We start from the raw sequence: 23,145 nt of genomic DNA, 5'->3' as shown, positions 1-23,145 counted from the left end.
TTTCAAACTGCAGCGAACACCTTATTTTATGGGGATGTGACTTTACCTGATAACATTTTATCTGAATGCATTTAAGTGTAACAAAAACATTGAAATAAAACAATAGAATAATAAATAATAATAATAAAAAAAAACAGTTTTGATTCTAATCCCACGTGTTAATTCTCCCACCACTAGATGGCACAGCAACAAAGTCAAGGACAGGTCACATTGTCAAAATAAACAAACCACCAGAATAAATGTAACATTTAGAACTTTAATTTAACTTATTGAGACAAAAATACTTTGTATATTTTTCCATGTTCCAAAAATACTTCGTTACAGTCGATCAGTAAAACACATGATCACCACAAACTGTGCTTTATCAGTAGTAATTCAAATTTCATGTTCACTTTCCCACAGTCCCTAAACTGACAATTACAAAAGGATGAGACCTAAAAAAATATGTTGCCATTTTAAATGCATTTTAGTGCAAAAATAACAGTTATTGTACAGTTATTTACGATATAGTTTTTTCAAGATATTTACCAAAACTTACTGATACATTATTCAGTTATGTATGAAAGCTGGGAGACTCGTGATAAAAGCACTTACCATATTTTTCGGACAATAAGTCGCACCTGAGTATAAGTCGCATCAGTCCAAAAATACGTCATGATGAGTAAAAAAACATATATAAGTCGCACCGGACTATAAGTCGCATTTATTTAGAACTAAGAACCAAGAGAAAACATTACCGTCTACAGCCGCCAGAGGGCACTCTATGCTGCTCAGTGTAGACTACAGAAGCACTGAGCAGCATAGAGCGCCCTCTCGTGGCTGTAGAAGGTAATGTTTTCTCCTGGTTCACTTGTCTTGGTTCATTTCTCTTGGTTCATGTCAAATTAATTTTGATAAATAAGTCGCACCTGACTATAAGTCGCAGGACCAGCCAAACTATGAAAAAAAGTGTGATTTATAGTCCGGAAAATACGGTAGTCACATTTATGAATTTAACTTAGGGTAATATCTTGATAAAGTACTGTAATATTCTGATTAGTGAAGGAAAATGCACTTTTTAAAAAAGATTCTGTCTGAACAGGCACTTTCTGGTGAGTCAATAAATTTCCAGCAATTAATTTTTCTTAAAAACTATTAACTGGTAAAAAAAAAAAAAGGAAAAAAAAGGATAATTCCCAAATGTGTACTAGAGAAAAAACTTGGTTTTGGACAACCAGTTTAGGATTTGAAAGATTTGGTCCAACAATTGCGTTACATTTTATACCAACTCTGAATTACAGTTTCTGTAATCTACTTCAAATTGAAGTGTTACATGCATTATTAACAAACTACTTGAACACTGCTGTTAGTGTGAGTGAGACTTAAAATGCTGGTACAGTTCCACAACAACAGTGTGCCAAAATAGTTTATGCAGCTCAAACAAAATCAGGTGAAAAGACCCTAAATTCCCTAGTAATACAAAAAACAGCCTCAAAATGACATAAAATATAACAAGAAAACAACAATGACAATCAGGACAAACCCATTCATGACATCCTCAAATCAGTCACTTCTGATAAAATTAAATAAAATCGCTGTGCAGTTGATCTAAAGATTAGTTACTGCGAAGTCTAAAAATGATTCACTAGAAGCATATAGTGCATCAGTGTAAACAAAAATGCTGTTCCAACATGCTGGATGGTTGAATTTGCTACAATGTGTTTCTTAATAGTTGTAATATGCACTTTGGACTTATAATAGCACATTGAATTTCTCTAACAAAGAAACACAAGAATTGGCACTACAAGTATGTCCACTTTGGTTTGCAGAGGCACTATATGGAGGGATGGGTCCCATTTTCATGCCTGTTCTTCAATGCTTTTTTAATGTCAAGTCAAAAGTGACATTCTTTTTGATAATTGCACTTACATCCAAGTTCATGTGGGTTTTAAAGTCACTCAAAGCCCCAGTACTGATGTTTGTCTCCAGGAGAGCAACTTCTCATCTGGATATCTGCACGGCCGTCTTCTGTGCGGTAGGAGGTGATACACATGTTTGAATGAGGGTGATATATGCTGCCATCCTGAAAAGACACAAATGACAGATAAGGAATTTTTGGCATTAAGGTGCAAAAACAGAGCAGATCTGATATACAATAACTTTTTTTGTTCCTTATCTCGTCCTGTTTGCTGATGGCAGTCTCATCCTGTTTGCTGATGGCAGTTCAGTGATAATGTGAGCTGTAGGCGAGCAGACTTACGTCTCTGAACTCCCATATGATACCGGGAGGTCTGGGAGCACCGTCTTGTGGACAATGCTTCATCCCTATGTGTGTCATTCCATCCTGAACCTCAGCACACAGCTCTGTCACGGAGTTAAACCGAATCTCCTTTTGAGATGTGTACTCGAAGTACTGAGAAAAAGGAAGAAAAAAAATTTGTTTTAAAAGAAATTTGTCACATTTGCATATTTTTAAAATTGCATTTTATATTTGGGTTTTAATTCTTTGTAACTGTTAGCTGTTTAAAATGGGGATGGCATGGATGGAATGTTTTTATGCCTAGATATTCTACATATATATCTGTAATGTCTGTCTGAGGGGAGAAGTGCAAACAGGTTGTGGCTGGGGTGAGAGGGGTCTGTGATGATAGCCACGTTCACACCATATCAGAAATACTGCGATTACGAGATAACAACTAGTAAAAAGCATTCACATCATCGTAGAACTCATAATTACAAACCCGGTTCCAAAAAAGTTGGGACACTGTACAAATTGTGAGTAAAAAAGGAATGGAATAATTTACAAATCTCATAAACTTATATTTTATTCACAATAGAATATAGATAACATATCAAATGCTGAAAGTGAGACATTTTGAAATGTCATGCCAAATATTGGGTCATTTTGGATTTCATGAGAGCTACACATTCCAAAAAAGTTGGGACAGGTAGCAATAAGAGGCCAGAAAAGTTAAATGTACAAATAAGGAACAGCTGGAGGACCGATTTGCAATTTATTAGGTCAATTGGCAACATGATTGGGTATAAAAAAAGAGCCTCTCAGAAAGGCAGTGTCTCTCAGAAGTCAAGATGGGCAGAGGATCACCAATTCCCCCAATGCTACGGCGAAAAATAGTGGGAGCAATATCAGAAAGGAGTTTCTCTGAGAAAAATTGCAAAGAGTTTGAAGTTATCATCATCTACAATGCATAATATAATCCAAAAATTCGGAGAATCTGTAACAATCTCGGTGCGTAAGGGTCAAGGCCGGAAAACCATACTGGATGCCCGTGATCTTCGGGCACTTAGATGGCACTGCATCACATACAGGAATGCTACTGTAATGGAAATCACAACATGGGATCAGGAATACTTCCAGAACCGTCCCATTCGCCGATGCCGGCTAAAACTCTATAGGTCAAAAAAGAAGACATGACTTCTTCTACAACATCTAAACATGATCCAGAAGTGCATGCGTTTTTCTCTGTGCCAAAGCTCATTTAACATGGACAGTGGCAAAGTAGAAAACTGTTCTGTGGTCAGACGAATCAAAAATTGAAGATCTTTTTGGAAAACTGGGACACCATGTCATCCTGACTAAAGAGGACAAGGACAACTCAAGTTGTTATCAGCGCTCAGTTCAGAAGCCTGCATCTCTGATGGTATGGAGTTGCATGAGTGTGTGTGGCATGGGCAGCTTACACATCTGGAAAGGCACCATCAATTCTGAAAGGTATATCCAAGTTCTAGAACAACATATGCTCCCATCCAGACGTCATCTCTTTCCCTTAAAATGATAAATTTTCTCAGTTTAAACATTTGATATGTCATCTTTGTTGTATTCTAAATAAAATATTGAAATTTGAAAATTCCACATCATTGCATTCTGTTTTTATTCACAATTTGTACAATGTCCCAACTTTTTTGGAATCAGGTTTGTACAACTTGTGAACTGGGAGTTTTCTGAGAGCTACATCTTGTATCACTGCCACCTGGCCACCTTAGATTCATTAGGTGCTATGTTTAGGCATTGATGGTGCAATAGTTCAGAGTCCAAGGGTGTGAACAGCTCCAACTAGAGCGTTATTCATTTTAGCATATCGGAATGACAGTAATTACGACATTGTGTGAATGCAGCAGATGTAACCTGCCCATTTCTTCACTCCTGAATCTTGAAAGTTGGTGATCTGATTTGGTGGCTGACCCAAACCAGACAGTTATAGAAGAGCACAGAACTGACTAAATAACAGCTGAGTAAAACGGTGTCATCTCTGTGCCTGTGGCAGGTTGAACTTTTTCAGTTAACAAAGAAAGTACAACCTCTGCTGGGCTTTTCTCACAATGGAGTCAATGTAATTGTCCCTCTTTAGGTCCCGTGAGATAGTGGTGCTCAGAAATCTGAATGACTCCACTGCTGCCACAGTGCTGTCCATGATGGGGGGGGGGGGGTAGGGGGGTGCAGGGGGTTTCTTCTGAAGTCCACGATCATCTCCTCTGTTTTGAGTGTGTTCAGCTCCAGGTTGTGGTGACTGAACCAGACAGCCTGCTGCTCAACCTCTTGTCTGTAAGTAGGCTCGTCACCGTCCTGGATGAGTCTGATGTCTGATGGAGTAACTTCGGTCCTGGAAGGCCACTGTACTGCACAGTTTAGCTCTTTTTAGATGAGAGCAAGTTTTGTATTTCATTTGGAAACCAAGATCCTAGAGTCTGGAGGAAGGGTGGAGAAGTTCATAGCCCAAGTTGCTTGAAGTCCAGTGTTAAGTTTCCACAGTCTGTGCTGATTTGGGGTGCAATGTCATCTGCTGGTGTTGGTCCATTGTGTTTTTTGAAAACCAAAGTCACTGCACCCGTTTAACAAGGATTTTGGAGCACTTCATACTTCCTTCTGCTGACCAGCTTTTTGAAGATGCTGATTTAATTTTCCAGCAGGATTTGGCACCTGCTCACACTGCCAAAAGCACTAAAAGTTGGTTAAATGACCATGGTGTTTGTGTGCTTGACTGGCCAGCAAACTCACCAGACCTGAACCCCATAGAGAATTGAGGCAGTAATTAAAGCAAAAGGAACCCCTTTCAAGTACTCAGTACATGTAAAGCAGATGAACATACTTTCAAGAAGGCTAACAATTTTTTTTTATATTGGTCTTATGAAGTATTCTAATTTGTTGAGATAGCGAATTGGTGGGTTTTTGTTAAATGTGATCCAAAATAATCACAATTAAAAGAACCAAAGGCTTAAACTACTTCATTTAATTTACTTAATGTCAAGTTTCACAATTTTATTTAGAGATTAAAATGGCTCATTTGAATTCTGCCAAAGGCATTCAGAATATGTGTGCTACCCAAATAAAATGATGATTAAAAGTAATGTTAAGTCTTTGAGAACGGGTTTTTCAAGACAGGTGGTGCATTAGACCAGGGGCTCATCTCCTGTTTCCAAAATGCATCACAAACTGCTTGAGAAAGCTGTAAACAAATTCCACATTGCACAAGGTGCAAACAACTTTACGTCTGTATCACACATAATCCGTCTGCAGTGCGTATGCGTTGCGTATATTTTTTATGCACCCATGTTAACGGAACAGTGTTCACACATTTGTGGTCCGTCAGTGCGTTTCAGGAGCGGTGCGTCTGCAGCAGAGCAGCAATCGTTTACTTACCAAGTATCGGACTGCAAATGTGTCCTGTGTGAAAGCACAATAAGTATCTTTTGCACCACATACGAAATGCACACGGACTGCATACGCACTGCAGATGGAGTATGTGTGAAACAGGCCTGCATCTTGTCGAGGTTTCCATTGGGAAGCTTATTTAAAAAAAAAATAAAAAATTCCCTGAAGCAAACCCGGCCGCATCTTAGCTGCATCCATGTTAACATGTCACATTTGATGTGGTAATTTCACATTAGGCATACACACAGGTTTAAAAACTCGTTCTCGCCCCCTACAGATTCGGCTAGGTATACATCCGCGCTAAAATATCAAGATGAAAGTCATCATAGCTCGCGTAGTATAGACACAGCTCCCATCCCAACTTTGAGAATAGATTAATGGTGATTTTTTTTTTAATCGCAGCGCGTTAACGCAGATAACAACCCACCACTATATTATATATTATTTGAAACTACTTGGCTACACTTTTTTATATTACTGAAAATAAATTAGCTTATTAAGTCATCTCAGAGTAAATGGCTAAATACTGAAATACAAAAGGCTGAAAAATATTGAGAAAAAATATTTGCTGCATGTGGAATTCATTAAAAGCAGTCCTCAAGAACAACACCGGCCCTGTAGCAATGCCGTTTAAGCAACATATAAGGATGTTGGCAAGGATGCTGTCAACAATCAGAGTTGGGTTTATAATTCTTGAGCAAATCATTTCTCCAGGCATAAGATCAGGTAACTGATGGTAAAGATCAGATTACTTTGAGGGTAAAACTTCGGAAGCTAGAATGAAAAACAGGCTGGAAGAAACAAAAAAGTGTAGCTATTCAGATAAATAACTCGTCTCCGGTGTTTATCAGATGGCCAGATCTGACCTCAGTGAAGAGGAAGGTTCTGTCTGGTTCAAACAGTCACTATTAGTCTCACTGGCCACATTTATATTTCATACAGACATCTATCTTTGAGCAGAAGTGGCTAAGGTTTCCTTTTCAGCCTTGGCTGTGGAAACATTGATTTTCACCCACACATGGTGCTACGTCAGAGTCCCATAATGCACAGCGGTGACATAAGCTACTTGACACATGTGCTGGTTTCCCTTTCAATTAAATATACATCCTCTGCAACTTATTCATTTTTCCAACTGTGATACTAGATAAATACCAAACCTCAGAAGGCTAGCACATCTCAGGATGGATTATATTTCAGCACAAATAAAGCTAGCTTTGTTTCACTGCAAATACAACAAACGATCGGAAGGATTTCCTGCATCTGCTGTTGAAGGTGTTATATAACTTGAAGTGAAATGCCCCTAATGCTCATTTTTAAAGTTACTCGATAGCTCTGGCATTAATAGAAAGACCCCTTTAATCCTTTTCCACATATCAAGCTGTAGGGTAAGACAGCAGCTTCCAAATTTTTAAGTGAAGTCCCTGGGAGGCTATTCTCAAATCTCACTCACTTCCTCAAATTAAAATTGCCTTATTAATGATATGCATGAGAACCAATGAACTATTTCTCCTCCACTATATTCTGCTCATATGGTGTGCTTAGATGCATTGTATTAACATAAGCATGTACCATGGTGTTAGATAGACAGTCTTTTTGTCACACAAAGCTATTATATGCCTTCAGAAGACTAGAAAAATATCGCACAAGAGTCAATGAGAAACACTTTGATGGTGCTGTTATATACTTCTTAGAGCTTGACTGTCACATTCACAATCATTTCATCCTTTATCTCCCTTTGTGTTCGGAAAATCATACGGCTCTTTTTGATGATATTTATTATTCAACAAAACCGTGAAAAACAGAAAGAACAGACATCGTTATATTACATTTTTTTCCACATTTTTCCAGCAAAAAAATTGCTAACACTTTACAATAAGCTTTATTGTTTAACCTTAGTCAACTACCATTAAATAATAAAGAGGAATACATTTGTAACAGTATTATTTTTGTTAAATAAAACAATGCAACTGTTCATTGTTAGTTCATTTCCAGTTTGTTAAATAATATTAACAGATACATCTTTTGATTTTAAAAATGTATTAGTCGATGTTGAAATTAACATTTAATATTTATAAATGCTTTAGAAGCAGTTTCACTGGTAGTTTGTTAAATAATTTAGTTAACTAAGGTTAACAAATGGAACCTGATTACCGAAATGTTTAATGTAGCATTGTCCCTGAAACTGTTGTCTCTTAATGATAAGTGGCTTGTTTTTCAACATTTGTAAAGCTGCGTTTCCACCGCTGGAACTTTACCCAGGAACTAGGGACTCTGGGCTGGTACTCAGTGTGTTTCCACAGCAGGAACCAGGATCTAAATAAAGTTATGGGTTAAAAATTGCCCCTCAGAAAGTCCCTGCTGGCGAGGTAGTACTTTTTCAAAGTTCTGGAACTTTTGGGGGTGAGACTTGGGCGCTAAACATGCTGATTGGTTGAGTTCACTCAGCATTGCAATTTCAATCACCATTTATTTGGGTCATTATATATATATATATATATATATATATATATATATATATATATATATATATATATATATATATTACATGAATATTACTGTTATTGTGTCATGAAAGTAGTTTTAAAAAGTATTTCAGGTGAGAATGTAGTTGTTTAAAACTCAAATCTGTGGTTTATTTATAAAGACAGCGCCTATTTAAAAATGTGCGGCTATTAATATCTGCGGCTATTAATATTTTTAAATGAAAATGAAAGGAGGCAGTGATATTTGATATTTTGTCTTATTGTAAATATACAGTGAGGAAAGTTGCAGTAGATAAGACGAGTTGATTGATGTTATCAAGTACGCTGCTGTTTGCAGAATTACCAGACTCGCGTCATCCTGTATGCGGGAGTTCACTAACCCGAGTCAAACTTGCACCAAGGATGCAAGTCTGAAATTTGCTTACTTTATATTAAGAAATGCGCACAGACCTACATCACTAGACTATTTGTCTAATCTTCACGGTACTTTAGTGGTGGAAATGCAAAAAGCAACAGGTCTGGGGGGAAATAGATATTGGGGAAAAAAGTTCCTGGTACGATTGTTCCACATAATTTCAGTCGAAATTATTATTTTCAGCACAAGTTACTTTCATCAGAAGTTAAGTGTTAAAACATTTGGGCCAAATTTCTGATCAAATTATGGAGGCAGTCACAAACCACAAAGGTAGGAGAAAGCATAAACTTAGTATTGACGTTAGTTACCTGATTACCACCTTGACCATGGCAGCCGAAGAGGGAAAGGTGAGCTCCTGTGGGGTTGTGGTCCGGGGCGTTATAGTCCAGACATTCAGAGTGAACTCCAGCATTACGCACCTACACCAGAAACCAGAGAATGACATCAAAAAGTACTCCGGAGGGAATTACAAGACACTTTACAAATTGTGAATAAAAACAGAATGCAATGATTCAAATTTCAATATTTTATTCAGAACAACATAGATGACATATCAATGTTTAAAGGGTAAAGTAAGTTATTTTAAATTTCATGGCATCAACACATCTCAAAAAAGTTGGGATAAGGCCATGTTTACCACTGTGTGGCATCCCCTCTTCTTTTTATAATAGTCTGCAAACGTCTGGGGACTGAGGAGACAACTTCAGCTCAAGTTTAGGAATAGGAATATTGTCCCATTCTTGTCTAATACAGGCTTCTAATTGCTCAACTGTCTTAGGTCTTCTTTGTCACATCTTCCTCTTTATGATGCACCAAATGTTTTCTATGGGTGAAAGATCTGGACTGCAGGCTGGCCATTTCAGTACCAGGATCCTTCTTCTACACAGCCATGATGTTGTAATTGATGCAGTATGTGGTCTGACATTGTCATGTTGGAAAATGCAAGGTCTTCCCTGGATGGAACACCTTTCAGCATTGATGGTGCCTTTCCAGATGTGTAAGCTGCCCATGCCACACACACTCATGCAACTCCATACCATCAGAGATGCAGGCTTCTGAACTGAGGATTGATAACAACTTGGGTTGTCCAAGTCCTCTTTAGTCTGAATGACATGGTGTCCCAGTTTTCCAAAAAGATCTATACATTTTGATTTGTCTGACCACAGAACAGTTTTCCACTTTGCCACAGTCCATTTTAAATGAGCTTTGGCACAGAGAAAACGCCTGCCGGCAACGGCGAATGGCATGGTGGATTGTGTTCAGCGACAATGTTTTCTGGAAGTATTCCTGAGCCCATGTTGTGATTTCCATTACAGTAGCATTCCTGTATGTGATGCAGTGCCGTCTAAGGGCCCGAAGATCACGGGCATCCAGTATGGTTTCCCGGCCTTGACCCTTACGCACAGAGATTGTTCCAGATTCTCTGAATCTTTGGATGATATTATGCACTGTAGATGATGATAACTTCAAACTCTTTGCAATTTCTCTCTCAAAAACTCCTTTCTGATATTGCTCCACTATTTTTCGCTGAAGCATTGGGGGAATTGGTGATCCTCTGCCCATCTTGACTTCTGAGAGACACTGCCACTCTGAGAGGCTCTTTTTATACCCAATCATGTTGCCAATTGACCTAATAAGTTGCAAATTGGTCCTCCAGCTGTTCCTTATATGTACATTTAACTTTTCCGGCCTCTTATTGCTACCTATCTCTCCTGTTTTGGAATGTGTAGCTCTCATGAAATCCAAAATGACCCAATATTTGGCATGACATTTCAAAATGTTTCACTTTCAACATTTGATATTTTATCTATATTAAATTGTAAATAAAATATATACGTTTAAGAGATTTCTAAATTATTCCAATCCTTTTTTACTTTTTACTTTTTTACAGTGTCCCAACTTTGGAATCGGGTTTGTACATTAGATTAATTTAGTCACTTACCGCTCCATGCCAACCAGGCCTGTCCTCTGGCACATGCAGGCCGGGGTAGATGTTCTGCAGGTACCATTCAAAACTCTTACACTGAAGCCGCTTTCGAAGCACAATCCTTTCGGATATATCACCATACGATTCCTACAGGAACAAAAAAAAAAAAAAAAAAAAAAAATCAGACCTCAAGGCAAAGATGACACATTATTTAGTGGAAGTGTGGAACCTTTGTAGGACCGCCTTGAGAAAAAAAAATTCTGCATTAATTTACTCTCATAATACTCATAATCATAACACTCTAATTGTCTTGTCTGTGAATGTTATTAAAGCTAATGTGTGTTTGTTTGTTCTGTTTTGCATGACAAGATTGTCAACTTTGTTGACATTAACTTTGCCATACCTTTACTCTAGTTGAAACTTCTTGGACTACATTTCTACCAAACAGAATGCCATGTATAAACTTCCTGTAATGTTGAGGACTGCCACGACACACTTCCAACAAACAAAGTGTCAAAGAAACTCCCCCAGGTAAATAGGATAATATTCATTTAGGCTTTTAAAGGGCGTGTTTTCATTCAGACCTGATGTAACATCAACAACTCACTGGCGTCTGGTGTCGTGGCTACTAGAGAGTGATTTATTATTTGATCACAGCTCTGCGTCATTAATAATGTAAATTCTCCTACGAAGTAATATGGAGTTACATGCCAGATTCATGTCAGCCAGGGTAATATAATATATGTTTGGCCTAGTTTTATTATCTTTGTCAACTAATAAGCTTTTCAAAGACAGCCAAAGGGAGAACAAACACTGTAAACCGATAGAGCAAGAAGCATTCAAGCAAAACCTGAGCATCATTGAGGAGTGCGTAAGCAATTTTAAGAACAGCACTTTTCTAGATAAATGCTATGCAACGGCACAGGATTTTAAAGAGGTGCTGTCCAATAACAGGTTGCAGTGGATGGAGGTGTACCTTGCGTGCTGGAGGGTTTCGATTGTAGAAGTGCTGCTTGTAAGAGTCCATCCAGACCTCTGCGGCACGGACAGTGTTCTGAAGGAAGTTGGATCGAGCGTACGGCGCTTTCTTGGGGAACACGTGACCCACGTGGGAGCATGGGTGAATTTCTAAAGACCCTCCACACTGCCACACCTGCAAGTGACAAAATACAGTTAAATTTTTTTTACTAAATGTAATTCAAATAATTTTAAATCACACAATATAACTGTCATTTCTTACAGCCAACCAAAGCCTAAAAGAGATCAAAGTTAATTTCTGATTTAAAAGGAAGACATTGTAGGTAATTTCTATTTGAATCATTTAATCTATCATTGATTTAATGAGATTTAAAAACTTATGTTTTTGAACAAACTCTTTTCAGTGTACAAAGTTAGATCGTCTGAATGGATTGGGATGTTCTGCCTGTCAGAAATTAGATCTGCTAAGACACCAAAAAAAGAATCCATTTTTATTAATTTTCCAGCTTTATTTCCCACATGCTTTTGTATACCAATTCACAGCACATCAATTATACATGAACGTCATATGGCCCTGGAAGATACAGCACTGTATTTCGTTTCAATATGCATGCAAAATTACTCCATGGTATACACCATCAATCTTCATTTCTAGGTATAGGCTAAAAAAAGAAATCCAATATGAGAGATGTGTCTAATTATAAACAGTGGATCTCAGTCTCTCATGCTACCAAGAGCCCGTCGACACGCTCCGATAATAAGCCTATGCAAATTAGCAATACAAAAGGTAACATGAAAACACAATACAGGAGTCTTACCCGGAAAGAAAGTTCCAGATTCTCTCCTCCCCAGACCTCCATGCCCATGTCGTAAGTGCCCAGATACTCAAAGTAGGCCTTGCTGACCGCAAATAGGCCCCCTGCCATTGTGGGAGACCTGTGTAATGAAAAGTGGCAAAGCATTGGCAAATCATCAGAGATATTCCCTAGCAACAATTTTCTAGCAGGTAAGTGCTTGTTAGTTTTCACAGAGTGCCTCTGGGTCTGCCCGCTGATGAGCCTGGAGAGAAATCTAGTGCAGAACTGGACAGTATTTGAAAGTCTGAGCATTAAAATATACTCTATTCACTGTATTGCAACTGAATTCAATCAACACAGCATCACTGGAATCCTATTTCAGTCTATTTCCTTGTGAAAATAACTTTGAAGAAAGAGACACCCAAATGTATTGTTATCTTATCTCATTCCAAAACCTTATGAATTTTATTTAGGAATGTTCCGAAATTAACATTTTTGTTAATATTTTTATGATCAAGTTATGGCTGACAACCGATTAATCACCAATATTAAACTAAAAAATAAAGAAAAAGAAAAACATTAAAATAGTAAAATCAGTGAATTTAGACTTCACAACATTAGAATGTACAGGAAGAAGAATGGATAATCATTTCGAGATTTGCCAAAGGTAAATATTAACTTTAGGTGAGCCCTGGATGGCTGCAAAAAATGTAAAAAATTAAAATAAAACATTAAAAAATAGAGGAAATAACAATGAATAATATCAGTCGATATAAATCCAATAAGGAGTGATACACATATATAAAATACAGTAATCTTGTCCGATTTCTCCTTTTTTGTTCCACATGAAAACAGAATTGAAACAAAATAATAGTTAGTATGAATATCCCTTTAAACATTTCTAATCGGTTTCTTAAATTGCAAAGAAAACCACACAGCAAGTCTGGATTTGGACAAGTTGGGTAGAAACCAACCTAATGGGGTCAATTCTGGATTTGCGTATCTTGCGATCGATTTCAGGCACAGCATGCCACTGGAATGTCAGCCTCCAGTCAAAGCCGCCCACCATCGGCTCATCTGTCTGCATGTAGAACTCAAATGTGTTCCAATCAATGGTGTCAATCACTGGACATATGATGGTGCTCTCATTCTCAGCAATTCTGAGGGAAAAGACAATCAACGAAGAAAACATTTACATTACACTTTACAAACTTGTTGCGTGTTGAGTGTTTCTATGTTATATTAGAATTTAGTTTAGAAAGAAAAAGTCACACCTTTCCAGCAGTGGCTCGATCCAGCCAGGAATACACTCACAGTGACAGTCAAGGAAGGTGAGAACGTGTCCTGTAGCATAGGTGGCGCCAATGAGCCGAGCCCGTACCAGACCTTCTCTTTTTTTGGTGCGAATGAGACGAACACGCTCCAGGTTACTGAGATATTGAGCCAGTTGTGACTTCAGATAGCCTGTAATTCATGCAAACCTTTTTATCAGGTTCAACAGATAATGGCAAAAGCACAGCAAAACAACAGATTTACTGGAGACATCTGGATTGAGGGTTTTTTTTTTTTTTTTTCGACAAAATCAAAAAGCGATTTAGAATAATATCTATCGCTAACTTACTATCCAGAGCTTTGCCGAGAAAGCATAAAATATGCAAACACTGGCAAATGTTTGAGCATTTTTCAATGCAAATACTTTACAAGTTTGTATTTGCTTGTATTTTAATGATTGTATTTAATATTTACTAATGAGCTTCACAGTATAACACTTTAATATATAAAATTCTATAAAAAAAAAAATCTTTAAAATGTAGTTCTGATAAAAACTGTAAACGTTTTTCTGGGTCCATCGTACAAAATTAGTCATTTAAGTTTGTTAATTGTTAAAATTGTTAATCTTTTTTAAGTAAATCAACATTGTATAAAAGTAATATCAAAGGTAATATGGTTTTGTTATTTATCTGTGATCATTCATCAGTGTAGCACCTAATAGGCTCAATATCATTCCTTCCTTCCCAAAAAAAAATATTTGCATGTTAATTGGTTGTGGCAATGCGGACCAATCAGGTTAAGACAAATCTGGAAAAAGGCTTTAAATTATTCTGGTGGAATTATAAATTTCTGTGAAAACTGCCTAAAAAGTGTCCCCTCACCTCTATCACTGAAGTCATCCACAAGTATGACCTCCTTCAGTAGGATGGCTGGTGTTGTCTCCAGCACACTATGGATGGTTCTGAGTAAAGTGGACCAGGCCTCATTGTAAAATGCTATTACCACTGATGTTGTAGGCAGACGGCGGATGTTGAACTTCTTAGCTTTGCATCTGGCATTAATAAAACAGAAATAATATAAGGTTTTACAGCACTCTAGAGAAACAGTTTTAGACCCTTTAAGACAGAGATGGAAGGACAGTGAACTGTACTTTGAAATTGCAGGTACTCATTTAATGTACACTACCATTCAAAATTTAAAGACATTTTTACTTTTATTATATCAGTTGACAGTAAAAGCATTTATAATTTTATAAAAGATCAAAAGAGTACCATTTTAAATAAATGCTGCTCTTTTGAACTTTCTATTCATTCATTATTCATTCATTTCTACCCCCCCCCCCCCCCCAAAAAAAAAAACAATTCAGTTTCCACAAAAATGTTATAAATGTTTCTTGAGCACCAAACCAGCATATCAGAATTTCCGAAAGATCTTGTGACACTGACTAGAATAGCATCTGTTGGGATTCTTCTTACAATAAAACATTATTCTCCAAATAAATTATTAAAGAAATGTAAACATATTTTAAAACAGAAAAGTTATTTTTAAATTGTAAAATTTCAGAAAATTACTGTTTTCATCATAAAATAAATGCAGCCTTAAAAGCATAGGTGACTTGTGATTTATACTACACTTTTACTAACATAAAACCAATAAAATTAGAAGGGGAAAAAAAGGAATAGAACTGATTTTTTAAAAAATAAATAAACTGGGGTGTTGATGGGGAAGATGGGGCGTTGAAGAAGAGATTCAGCAGAGATTCTGAATAAAATGATTCATTATGTTCCTGACAAGGTTCTTGAACTTTCTTCAGCTCACCACAAATATTTAGAGACCCTACATTAACTGACAGCAGCTACATTTGAGCAAATGTTCAATAATTATCCAAACAAAAAGAGAAGAAAAAAATCCACAGCATAACATTTCTGGCTGTAATGCTTAAGTCTTTGACAAGAACTAACTTGCCTGAAAGTTATTTTAGAAAGCAAGGAAAAGAACTTGACATGAACAGATAAAATCCCTGCTGATGCCCAGAAATGTGCTACTAGAGCCTGTGATGTGGAAACCAGAGATTAGTTGAAACACTGCAGAGGGGAATGCATCCAATTTGTTTCACTTCTCGTCGTCCAAGGGAATACTTTCTATTCTCAGAGCAGCAGCCTGAACACAACTCGTTTTTGTGTGATAAGAGCCATGAAACAATAATAAATTTTTTTTTTTTTAAAATCACTGCTGTTCTGAGAAACCCTCCCAGCTCCGTTTTCTCCTATTGTTGTTGTTGTTTTTTTCAATCATGTTGTCTGGCTGCAGGCAATGGGTTCATTTCAGACAACAGACAACATCTGTAAACAGGTGAGGTGGACTGAAGTGGAGAAATCACCTAAGGGAATCAAAGCCAAAAAGCACCTTTCTTGCTTTTTTTTTATGCTTATTGTAATGCATTATAGCAGCATTTATTTTTCATTTATTTTTTATCTTTTCTCCTCTTATTTTTCTCACAGTGTTGTATGTGAAGTGTAGCATGTTGCTATGCAGTTTCTAGAGTGGTAGGGTGTGTAATAAGTAAGGTGTGACAGACATACTCATGCATCCTGTTATCTTGAATATGGCGATGTAGAGATATCCTGTCACTGATGAGGATATTGATGGCATAGCGCTCAATGCTGGCCGCCTCCTCCTCTTTCTTCTCCTCAAGGCTCAGGGTCAATCGAGTTGCTCGGCCATATTCCCCAGGAGCACTGGGGTCTGGCGGTAGCTTCTCATAAACGGGCCGCACAAGGCTTTCAGAGTCCTCCTTCTTAGCAGACGGAAGGTCACGGACCAGGATATCATGTTGGCCATCTTTATCGGTAAGAGGTTGAAGGGACGAGCGGACTATAAGAAGGTAGAAGAGCCACAGCAGAGAAAAGAGGAAGCAGACCTTGGCCAACAGAGCCACCTTCCTCGACCAGCGGATCTTCATGACCTAGCAGCCAGCACCAACAACAGCACCAGTCAAAGAGCCCCAGACTCCCAACTTACTGAAGGATGAGACAGGAAGAGAAGTGCTGATTAGCGATAGACTGATACACAGGCCAGGCTGATCAACTGACAGCCTTGTCAATGAATTTTTAATCGTTTCGGTTTATGAAAATTAGCAGAAAATAAGTACATTTACATGTTTATCTGAAAAATACTGCTATGTCAGATTATGCAATAGGCTGCTTCCTTGTAAGGACCACCTGACCTGGGTCACTGATGTTCATTTTTTTGGCTTTTATTAATAGAAGTTAGTTCTTAAAAAGAAAGCATATTCCGTTATTAATATTTATTGAGGAAAAAGTGTTAAAATATTATTTAAAATAATTTTTCTGACAAATTAGTCCTGTGATTTACCTTTCTTTATCTTGGACACAGATTTTCTTTTTCTTTCTTTTCTTTAAAAAAAAAAAAAAAAAAAAATTACTTTCTTTCGGCAAGCATGCATTGAATTCATAAAAAGTAATAGTAAAGATATTTACATTGTTACAAAAAATTTTTTTTTCACATTTTCAAATTTATTTTCAAATAAATACTTAAATACTGTTCTGCTGAACTTTCTATTCATCGATGTATCCTGAAAATACATCTTGGATACACCTTGGATAAAGCGTCTGCTAAGTGACTAAATGTAAATCAGCATATTAGAAGGATATCTAAAGGATCATGTGACACTGAAGACTGGAGTAATGATGCTTAAAATTTTACTTTGCTATCAGAAATGAATTACATAAATGCAAAACAGTATTTTAAATGGCAATTTACTCTATTTTTGATCAAATAAATGCAGCCTCGGTAAGCAGAAGAGACTTCTTTCAAAAAACTTCTTTAATTCACCTATTATTTCCTAACCTATACTACATGTAAATTAGGGATGTAAATTTCCGATCATCGTTTAAATTAACAATCAATTAATATGCTAATACTGCAAAATGCATCCATTGCAGTGGTATATAATCACAGCATGAAAGGATGTGCAAATGCTACGCAAAAAACACCAGCTTCCTCACCCGAACGAAATGGTTTTTTTAGTCTAAATAAAAGGCTAGTAGTTGGATTGTAAAATGAATAGATGTGATCATTTGATAAAATGAAGAGAGCACACCATAGTTACGTTTGGGTTCATTTTAGTTTAAATGCAGGTTATTGTATAAAATATAATTATCCCAAACATGACTATGGCGTCTGGGGCTGTGCCTGGAGTACAGTTGTATGTGATTCAGTAACTAGCCAATAACAATCACAAACACTTTGCTACAATGTCAAAAATTTGAAAAGTGATGAATAGCAATTTACAATGACTTCATATTCATTCAAATGAATAGCAACAACAACAAAGTAGCAGAATTACTCAGATGTACCATTTCTACTTTAGTTTTGAATGAAGGCTCATGCTAACCGCCACCTCCAATCACTGAAGCTGAATTTGAGGGGTTGATCACAGACAATCCATCATGAGCTAAGGGTAACGGAGTAATCGCATAATTGAGCTGCATTAATATTTCAGCAGGCAGGGATTTAGCTGAACAGTGGTCGTGACAGACGGACAGTCTGAGACAGTAATCGCATTCCTCAATCACAACACTTTTAACCCACTGAATGATGAATGTCGCTTACGCACACATATATATATACAACAAACCCTTACACTAAATGGACCATCAATGCACTTCAAATATTTGGGAGCTTGTGGTTAAAATGTTTGGCAGTATGACAGCTGCTGGCTTATAACTGCTCTATGAACATGGGCAAGAGCAAGCGAAAAGAGGGGAAAAGATCTATGAATACAAACATTCAACTAGACGCTATAAATACCTGTAGGCTTGTTTTAAATTGCTTTCACTGCTTTTAAAAATACAGTAACACAACTATAGGTCTAACTGTACACCTTATGTTGAAACCATTTTTTTTTTTAACAACTAAATCTATGCATCAGTACATGATCAATTATAAAACTAATACAGTGTATTTCTTATACACATTTTTGACCTTCAAAAGGGAAGCCCCAAAAGTGTTTCAACACTTAACCCACCCATAAAAGTGAACTTATTTTAACAAAGATTTATTTAAATATTTACTCATAAATGTTCATATTTATATATTCGAGACTGCTGCATCGAATTATGTTTTCATCCTTTACAGTACTAGGCAGCAATCAAAAATATGTAAAAGAGCTTTATTAAAAAGGGTTTTATTTTGCTGCTTAGATCTGGATAGTGTAGCTGTCCCTTTCCAAAAGACTGGTCACAAGCCAAAGGACAAAAGCTTTCTGGGCTTTCAAAATGGAGAGCTCTTTGAAAGCAACCCTTGGGGCACCCATAAAAACTTCTGTATTTAACCTGATAGGTTGGACAGATGTGGGGAAGCTCAGGAACCTTTGTGGAATTATTTCCTAATAATTATTAGGTTCAAAAAGTTGTAAAAAAAAAAAAGAAGAGGTGTTTGAAATGTCTTTTGAAACTCGGTTTACATTATTCTACAATACATATAAGGTGGAATCCATTCGGTGAATAGTGACCACAGCGACACTCAAGATCAAGACAAGATTTTCAGTGGATACTGGATAATGATTTAAATTTCATACTTGATACTTAAAAACTTTCAAATAGTGGAAGAAGCTCAGATATTTTGAGAAACTTCTCTTTTTGTTTTCCACAGAGAAAGGGAAGTCATACAGCTTTTGAACAGCGTGAGGATGAGGAAATGATGACAGAATAGTCATTTGTGTGCTATATTAATAAGCAGGAGAAAATGAGACGGCCAAAACTGTGTGTACAGTAATCCAGGGAGGGATTAGTCAGAACATTGTTATAATGCTGTTTACAGTAAGAAGCAATGTTCAAATTGAGGGGGTGCTGGGGGGGTCCGGGACCCACCATAAGCATCAAGGGACCCCCCATAAGGCCCAAAAAAATGACCTTGGGGGGTCCCCTGTTTTTTCATTAAAACTAAAATAGAAACAATATTTGATATAACCTTATCTATTTTTTTTTATCAAAGTATTTGAGCTGCAGCTCCCATAAAAAGCTTCCCATAAAAAGGGCATTTAAGTCAGAAAAAAATTATTTACCAAATCAGATACAAGTAACAGTTTAGCGGTTATTCTGTATCATAGCAACCAACGCGTCTCAACCACTGATCTATAATATAGATATCATATACAGATCAGTGGTCTCAACTGAAAAAAAAGAAAACGCAGCCCACAAAAAAAAAAGCACTCAAGCGCTCACAGGTGGGTGTTTTCAGCAGAGCGCCTGGTGTTTTCAGCTGCCTAAAAATGCTTTGGTTGACACAGGGCCTAACTGCTCAAAAACAGTGTTAATTTAATTAAGGACATTATTACTGATGAACATGTTCATCAGGTGAAGGCTTTTTCTGTGTCAACGATGACAAAGCAGGGTTGCTAACTCACAAATTGTGCGTGAGACACATATGCATTGATTATTACGCCGAAGACAAACATGCAGATCAACTGTTTTTGTTATGAATTGTATCCTATTTTCCGTTATTATGTATAGCCTAATACAATTAGTGTAGTATTTAAGGTTAAATGAAGAAAAGGGTTTTAAATTCAATGCAAAGAGGCATATTAATGCAACAGTACAGTAGGCCTATTCATGTGAATTGATAGTGAATCAAGAGATCGAAATTGATTAATGGTCATCAGCATCGTAATCGTATCAAATTCGTTCTATTACCCTCTTGTAGAAACACTATTGTGACAAAACATATATTTAATGTAGTCTCTCATTCACCACTATAGAAGTTTTCCCAACTATGACAACTTCCGCTAGAACATATCAAAGGGTTATGTAACTACATTCAAGATAAACTATTTTTTTTTTATGAAATAAAATGCATACATGTGCACTGTTCAAAGTATATAGATTTTTATTTAGTTTTACATATAGTAAATGCTCAGCTACAAAAACATTCTGAAACACACAAAGTAAATTAAATTCACAAGTAAAGTAAATGAAATTATATTATTATATGAAATAAATAAATACAAATATATATTATTCGTTTTTTGTTGTTGTTTTTTTGGGTGAGGTGGGGTGGGGGGGCCCCAAGAGCTTTGACACAATTCGAACACTGGTAAGATGGATATTGCTGCTACATGTGGATCAGAAGTCAGAACATCGGTGTATTAGACAACAGCTTTGCTCATTGAACATTTCCAAATGGACCGGATATATAGGTGAGTTAGTACAAGCCCAGAATGTCTGAAACATCCAGATTTACTTGTCTGACAAGTGTTCTCATTTGCAACTTGCATTTCCTTCTATTTTCTCTTCATCAAAATTTGGCATCACTTAACATATAGATTAAAATATAGCCTATTTCTCTTAAGAAAAACAGAAAATACAAATATGTATCTATATTTCTACTTATATTTACAGTTTTTGCTATTTTAAATAATTTTGTAAATATTTTCTGTTTCGCATCCATTTGTCAATTCATCAAACAAATTGTAAATATGAAGTGACTATTTAATATTTTCAAAAATGACCATATATTATGTCGGATTTTTTTACCCTGCTTAAAAAAAAAAAAAAACATGGATAAAGCGGTCTACGTTGAAATGGTACTCAATTGGTTTAGATGCTTTACGCAAGAAAAACACATTTTGTGAAAAAATGGGAGAAGCAGAAGATTAATTGTGGAAAATTCCAAAATAATAAGCAACAGAGCCAAATAAGTACTGGATGTTGACTCTCTCAACGCCATTTGCATAATCAGACCAGACAAGAACATACCAAAGTGCAAAGAAGTACCATGGTAGAACTGAAAACATGGTGGTACCGCGATGCATGGCATTTAGAAGCTTGAATTGTTATGTATTCATATGATAATCATTCAAAAGCATGGTATAGCTACATCCAAGCACTATGCTATATTACTATCAATATACCATATGTATATATTTTCAAGAAGACAGACGTAATCTACATCTTTTCGTAAAGATGTAGTAGAAGCACAAAACATCATAAAACTAAACTATTAATAATTAACGTTAGGCTAACTCATATATATATGAACTATACACAACATATAAACACATATAATCTAAAATACAAAGATCAATACAACGGAATAGTAACTCGGAGTAAAAACATTAGTGAATGGATCACGAGCCATCAAAACAACCATCGAATGTTTCAGTGTTCTGACTGACGGCTCTGACATGCATGCAAAACAACTTTATATAGCGCGCGCGCACACACACGCACGCATACGCACGCATATACACACACACACACACACACACACACACACACACACACACACACTCGTGTAACTAAATCCTTGATGATCTTACCTGATCTCTTCATATCGTGCTCTTACACAGATATGAAGAGCTGATGTTTTGCCGCTCGTGCAGCTGTCAGCACACACACATCCTCCTCAAACAACAAACCGCTCGACTCCTCACCACTGCTCGCGCTCATCGATGTAAGTAGCTTGACTCTTTACAAACGCGCGATTCTTTGGCCCGTTACATGGCTGAAGTAAGTGTCACGGACTTGTATGTACTGCATCGTACCCCAGGAAGTTTCAGATTTGACAGTCTAGCTTCAGTTCATAAAGTGAACCACGTGACTGGAGCATTATGGGAAGTCTGGGAGTTCAATGTGCGTGCATTACATCTGCACACTCAACAGCCTGTGTGTGTCATTTAATATTCACACTGTGATTCCAAAGATTTTTCTAATAAAAACTAATGCTTTTTTTAGATTATTTATTTTTGTATGCAAATTATTTGTTTGTTTGTTTGTTTGTTTTGGAGAATACACCATGATTTATTTGTGTGTTGTTCCACTCATGCAATTTTGGTGGAAATCAAACATTGTTTTTTGGTTTGTTTGTTTTTCCAATCATGCATCTTATTTATTTGTTTAGGCTCTTGAGAATAACTGATTATTTACTTATTTGTTTTTGTTTGTTTTAATATATTTTTTAAAAAATATATTATATTCTTTTAAAATCAACCATTATTTGTTTGTCTGTATGTCGAATCATATTTTTGGCAATCAATCATTAATTGATTGTTTGTTTGTTTGCATATTTGTCCAATTGTGCAATTTTATTATTTTCTGAGATTTAACCATTATTTGTTTATTTGGTAGTGTTTTGTTTATCCAACTGTGCAACTGTATTTTTTTATTTATTTTATTATTATTATTATTTTTTTTTTTTTTTAAATCAACTAAATTAGTAGAATCTTTACTAAAATACTTACATCGCTACTTTATAAAATGTGCAGCAGATCCTTATTTAGAAAATGAATATGTTTTACTGACATCATCATATAGTGGTCGAATCACTATATGAAAAAAAAATAATAATAAAAAACCCCAGAAAACAAAGACTAAATTATATAGCTTGACAAAGGAATACTGCAGGTTTTTATAATTAAAAGGTCTAAGTGACACATAATTATAATCAATTTTTTTGTTGTTGCAAGATGCCCAGAAAATGATGTTGACTCAATAACGCCCTCAACTTTTATGTTCAAGTTTTGACTGTAAGCAACCCTCTGTGTCTGGACACAATAGGGTCGTACTTCATTATTACCTTTCTGTTGTACAGGTTAAACGGGT

General features: G+C 36.4%; 1 protein-coding gene across 1 annotated transcript; it reads right to left on the bottom strand.

The window, feature by feature from the left end:
- Positions 1 to 236: 236 nt before the first annotated feature.
- Positions 237 to 22,155, bottom strand: LOC127935779 (polypeptide N-acetylgalactosaminyltransferase 4-like). The gene is made up of 11 exons (XM_052533940.1): positions 21,864 to 22,155; positions 16,105 to 16,542; positions 14,404 to 14,573; positions 13,525 to 13,714; positions 13,225 to 13,410; positions 12,272 to 12,389; positions 11,452 to 11,628; positions 10,491 to 10,622; positions 8,857 to 8,967; positions 2,240 to 2,392; positions 237 to 2,062 (listed from the first exon to the last, which is right to left on the bottom strand). Exons 2-11 carry the CDS (start codon positions 16,482 to 16,484, stop codon positions 1,934 to 1,936), a joined length of 1,746 nt encoding a protein of 581 aa, XP_052389900.1. The 5' UTR covers positions 16,485 to 16,542; positions 21,864 to 22,155; the 3' UTR covers positions 237 to 1,933.
- Positions 22,156 to 23,145: the final 990 nt, after the last annotated feature.

This window comes from Carassius gibelio, chromosome A19 (assembly GCF_023724105.1).
Source record: "Carassius gibelio isolate Cgi1373 ecotype wild population from Czech Republic chromosome A19, carGib1.2-hapl.c, whole genome shotgun sequence".
Lineage (NCBI taxonomy): Eukaryota > Metazoa > Chordata > Actinopteri > Cypriniformes > Cyprinidae > Carassius > Carassius gibelio.
Note: the sequence above shows the minus strand (reverse complement) of the source record. Positions and strands in the feature narration are given on the sequence as shown.

Bases quoted from the DNA above. Each gene is read 5' to 3' on its own strand.
- LOC127935779 (XM_052533940.1), bottom strand. From the start codon at position 16,484: ATGAAGATCCGCTGGTCGAGGAAGGTGGCTCTGTTGGCCAAGGTCTGC. The intron at 12,390-13,224 runs GTTGGTTTCTAC...TTCATTACACAG, and splicing joins TCCAGAATTGACCCCATTAG to GTCTCCCACAATGGCAGGGG. The intron at 10,623-11,451 runs GTACACCTCCAT...TTGTTCCTGTAG, and splicing joins GAAACCCTCCAGCACGCAAG to GAATCGTATGGTGATATATC.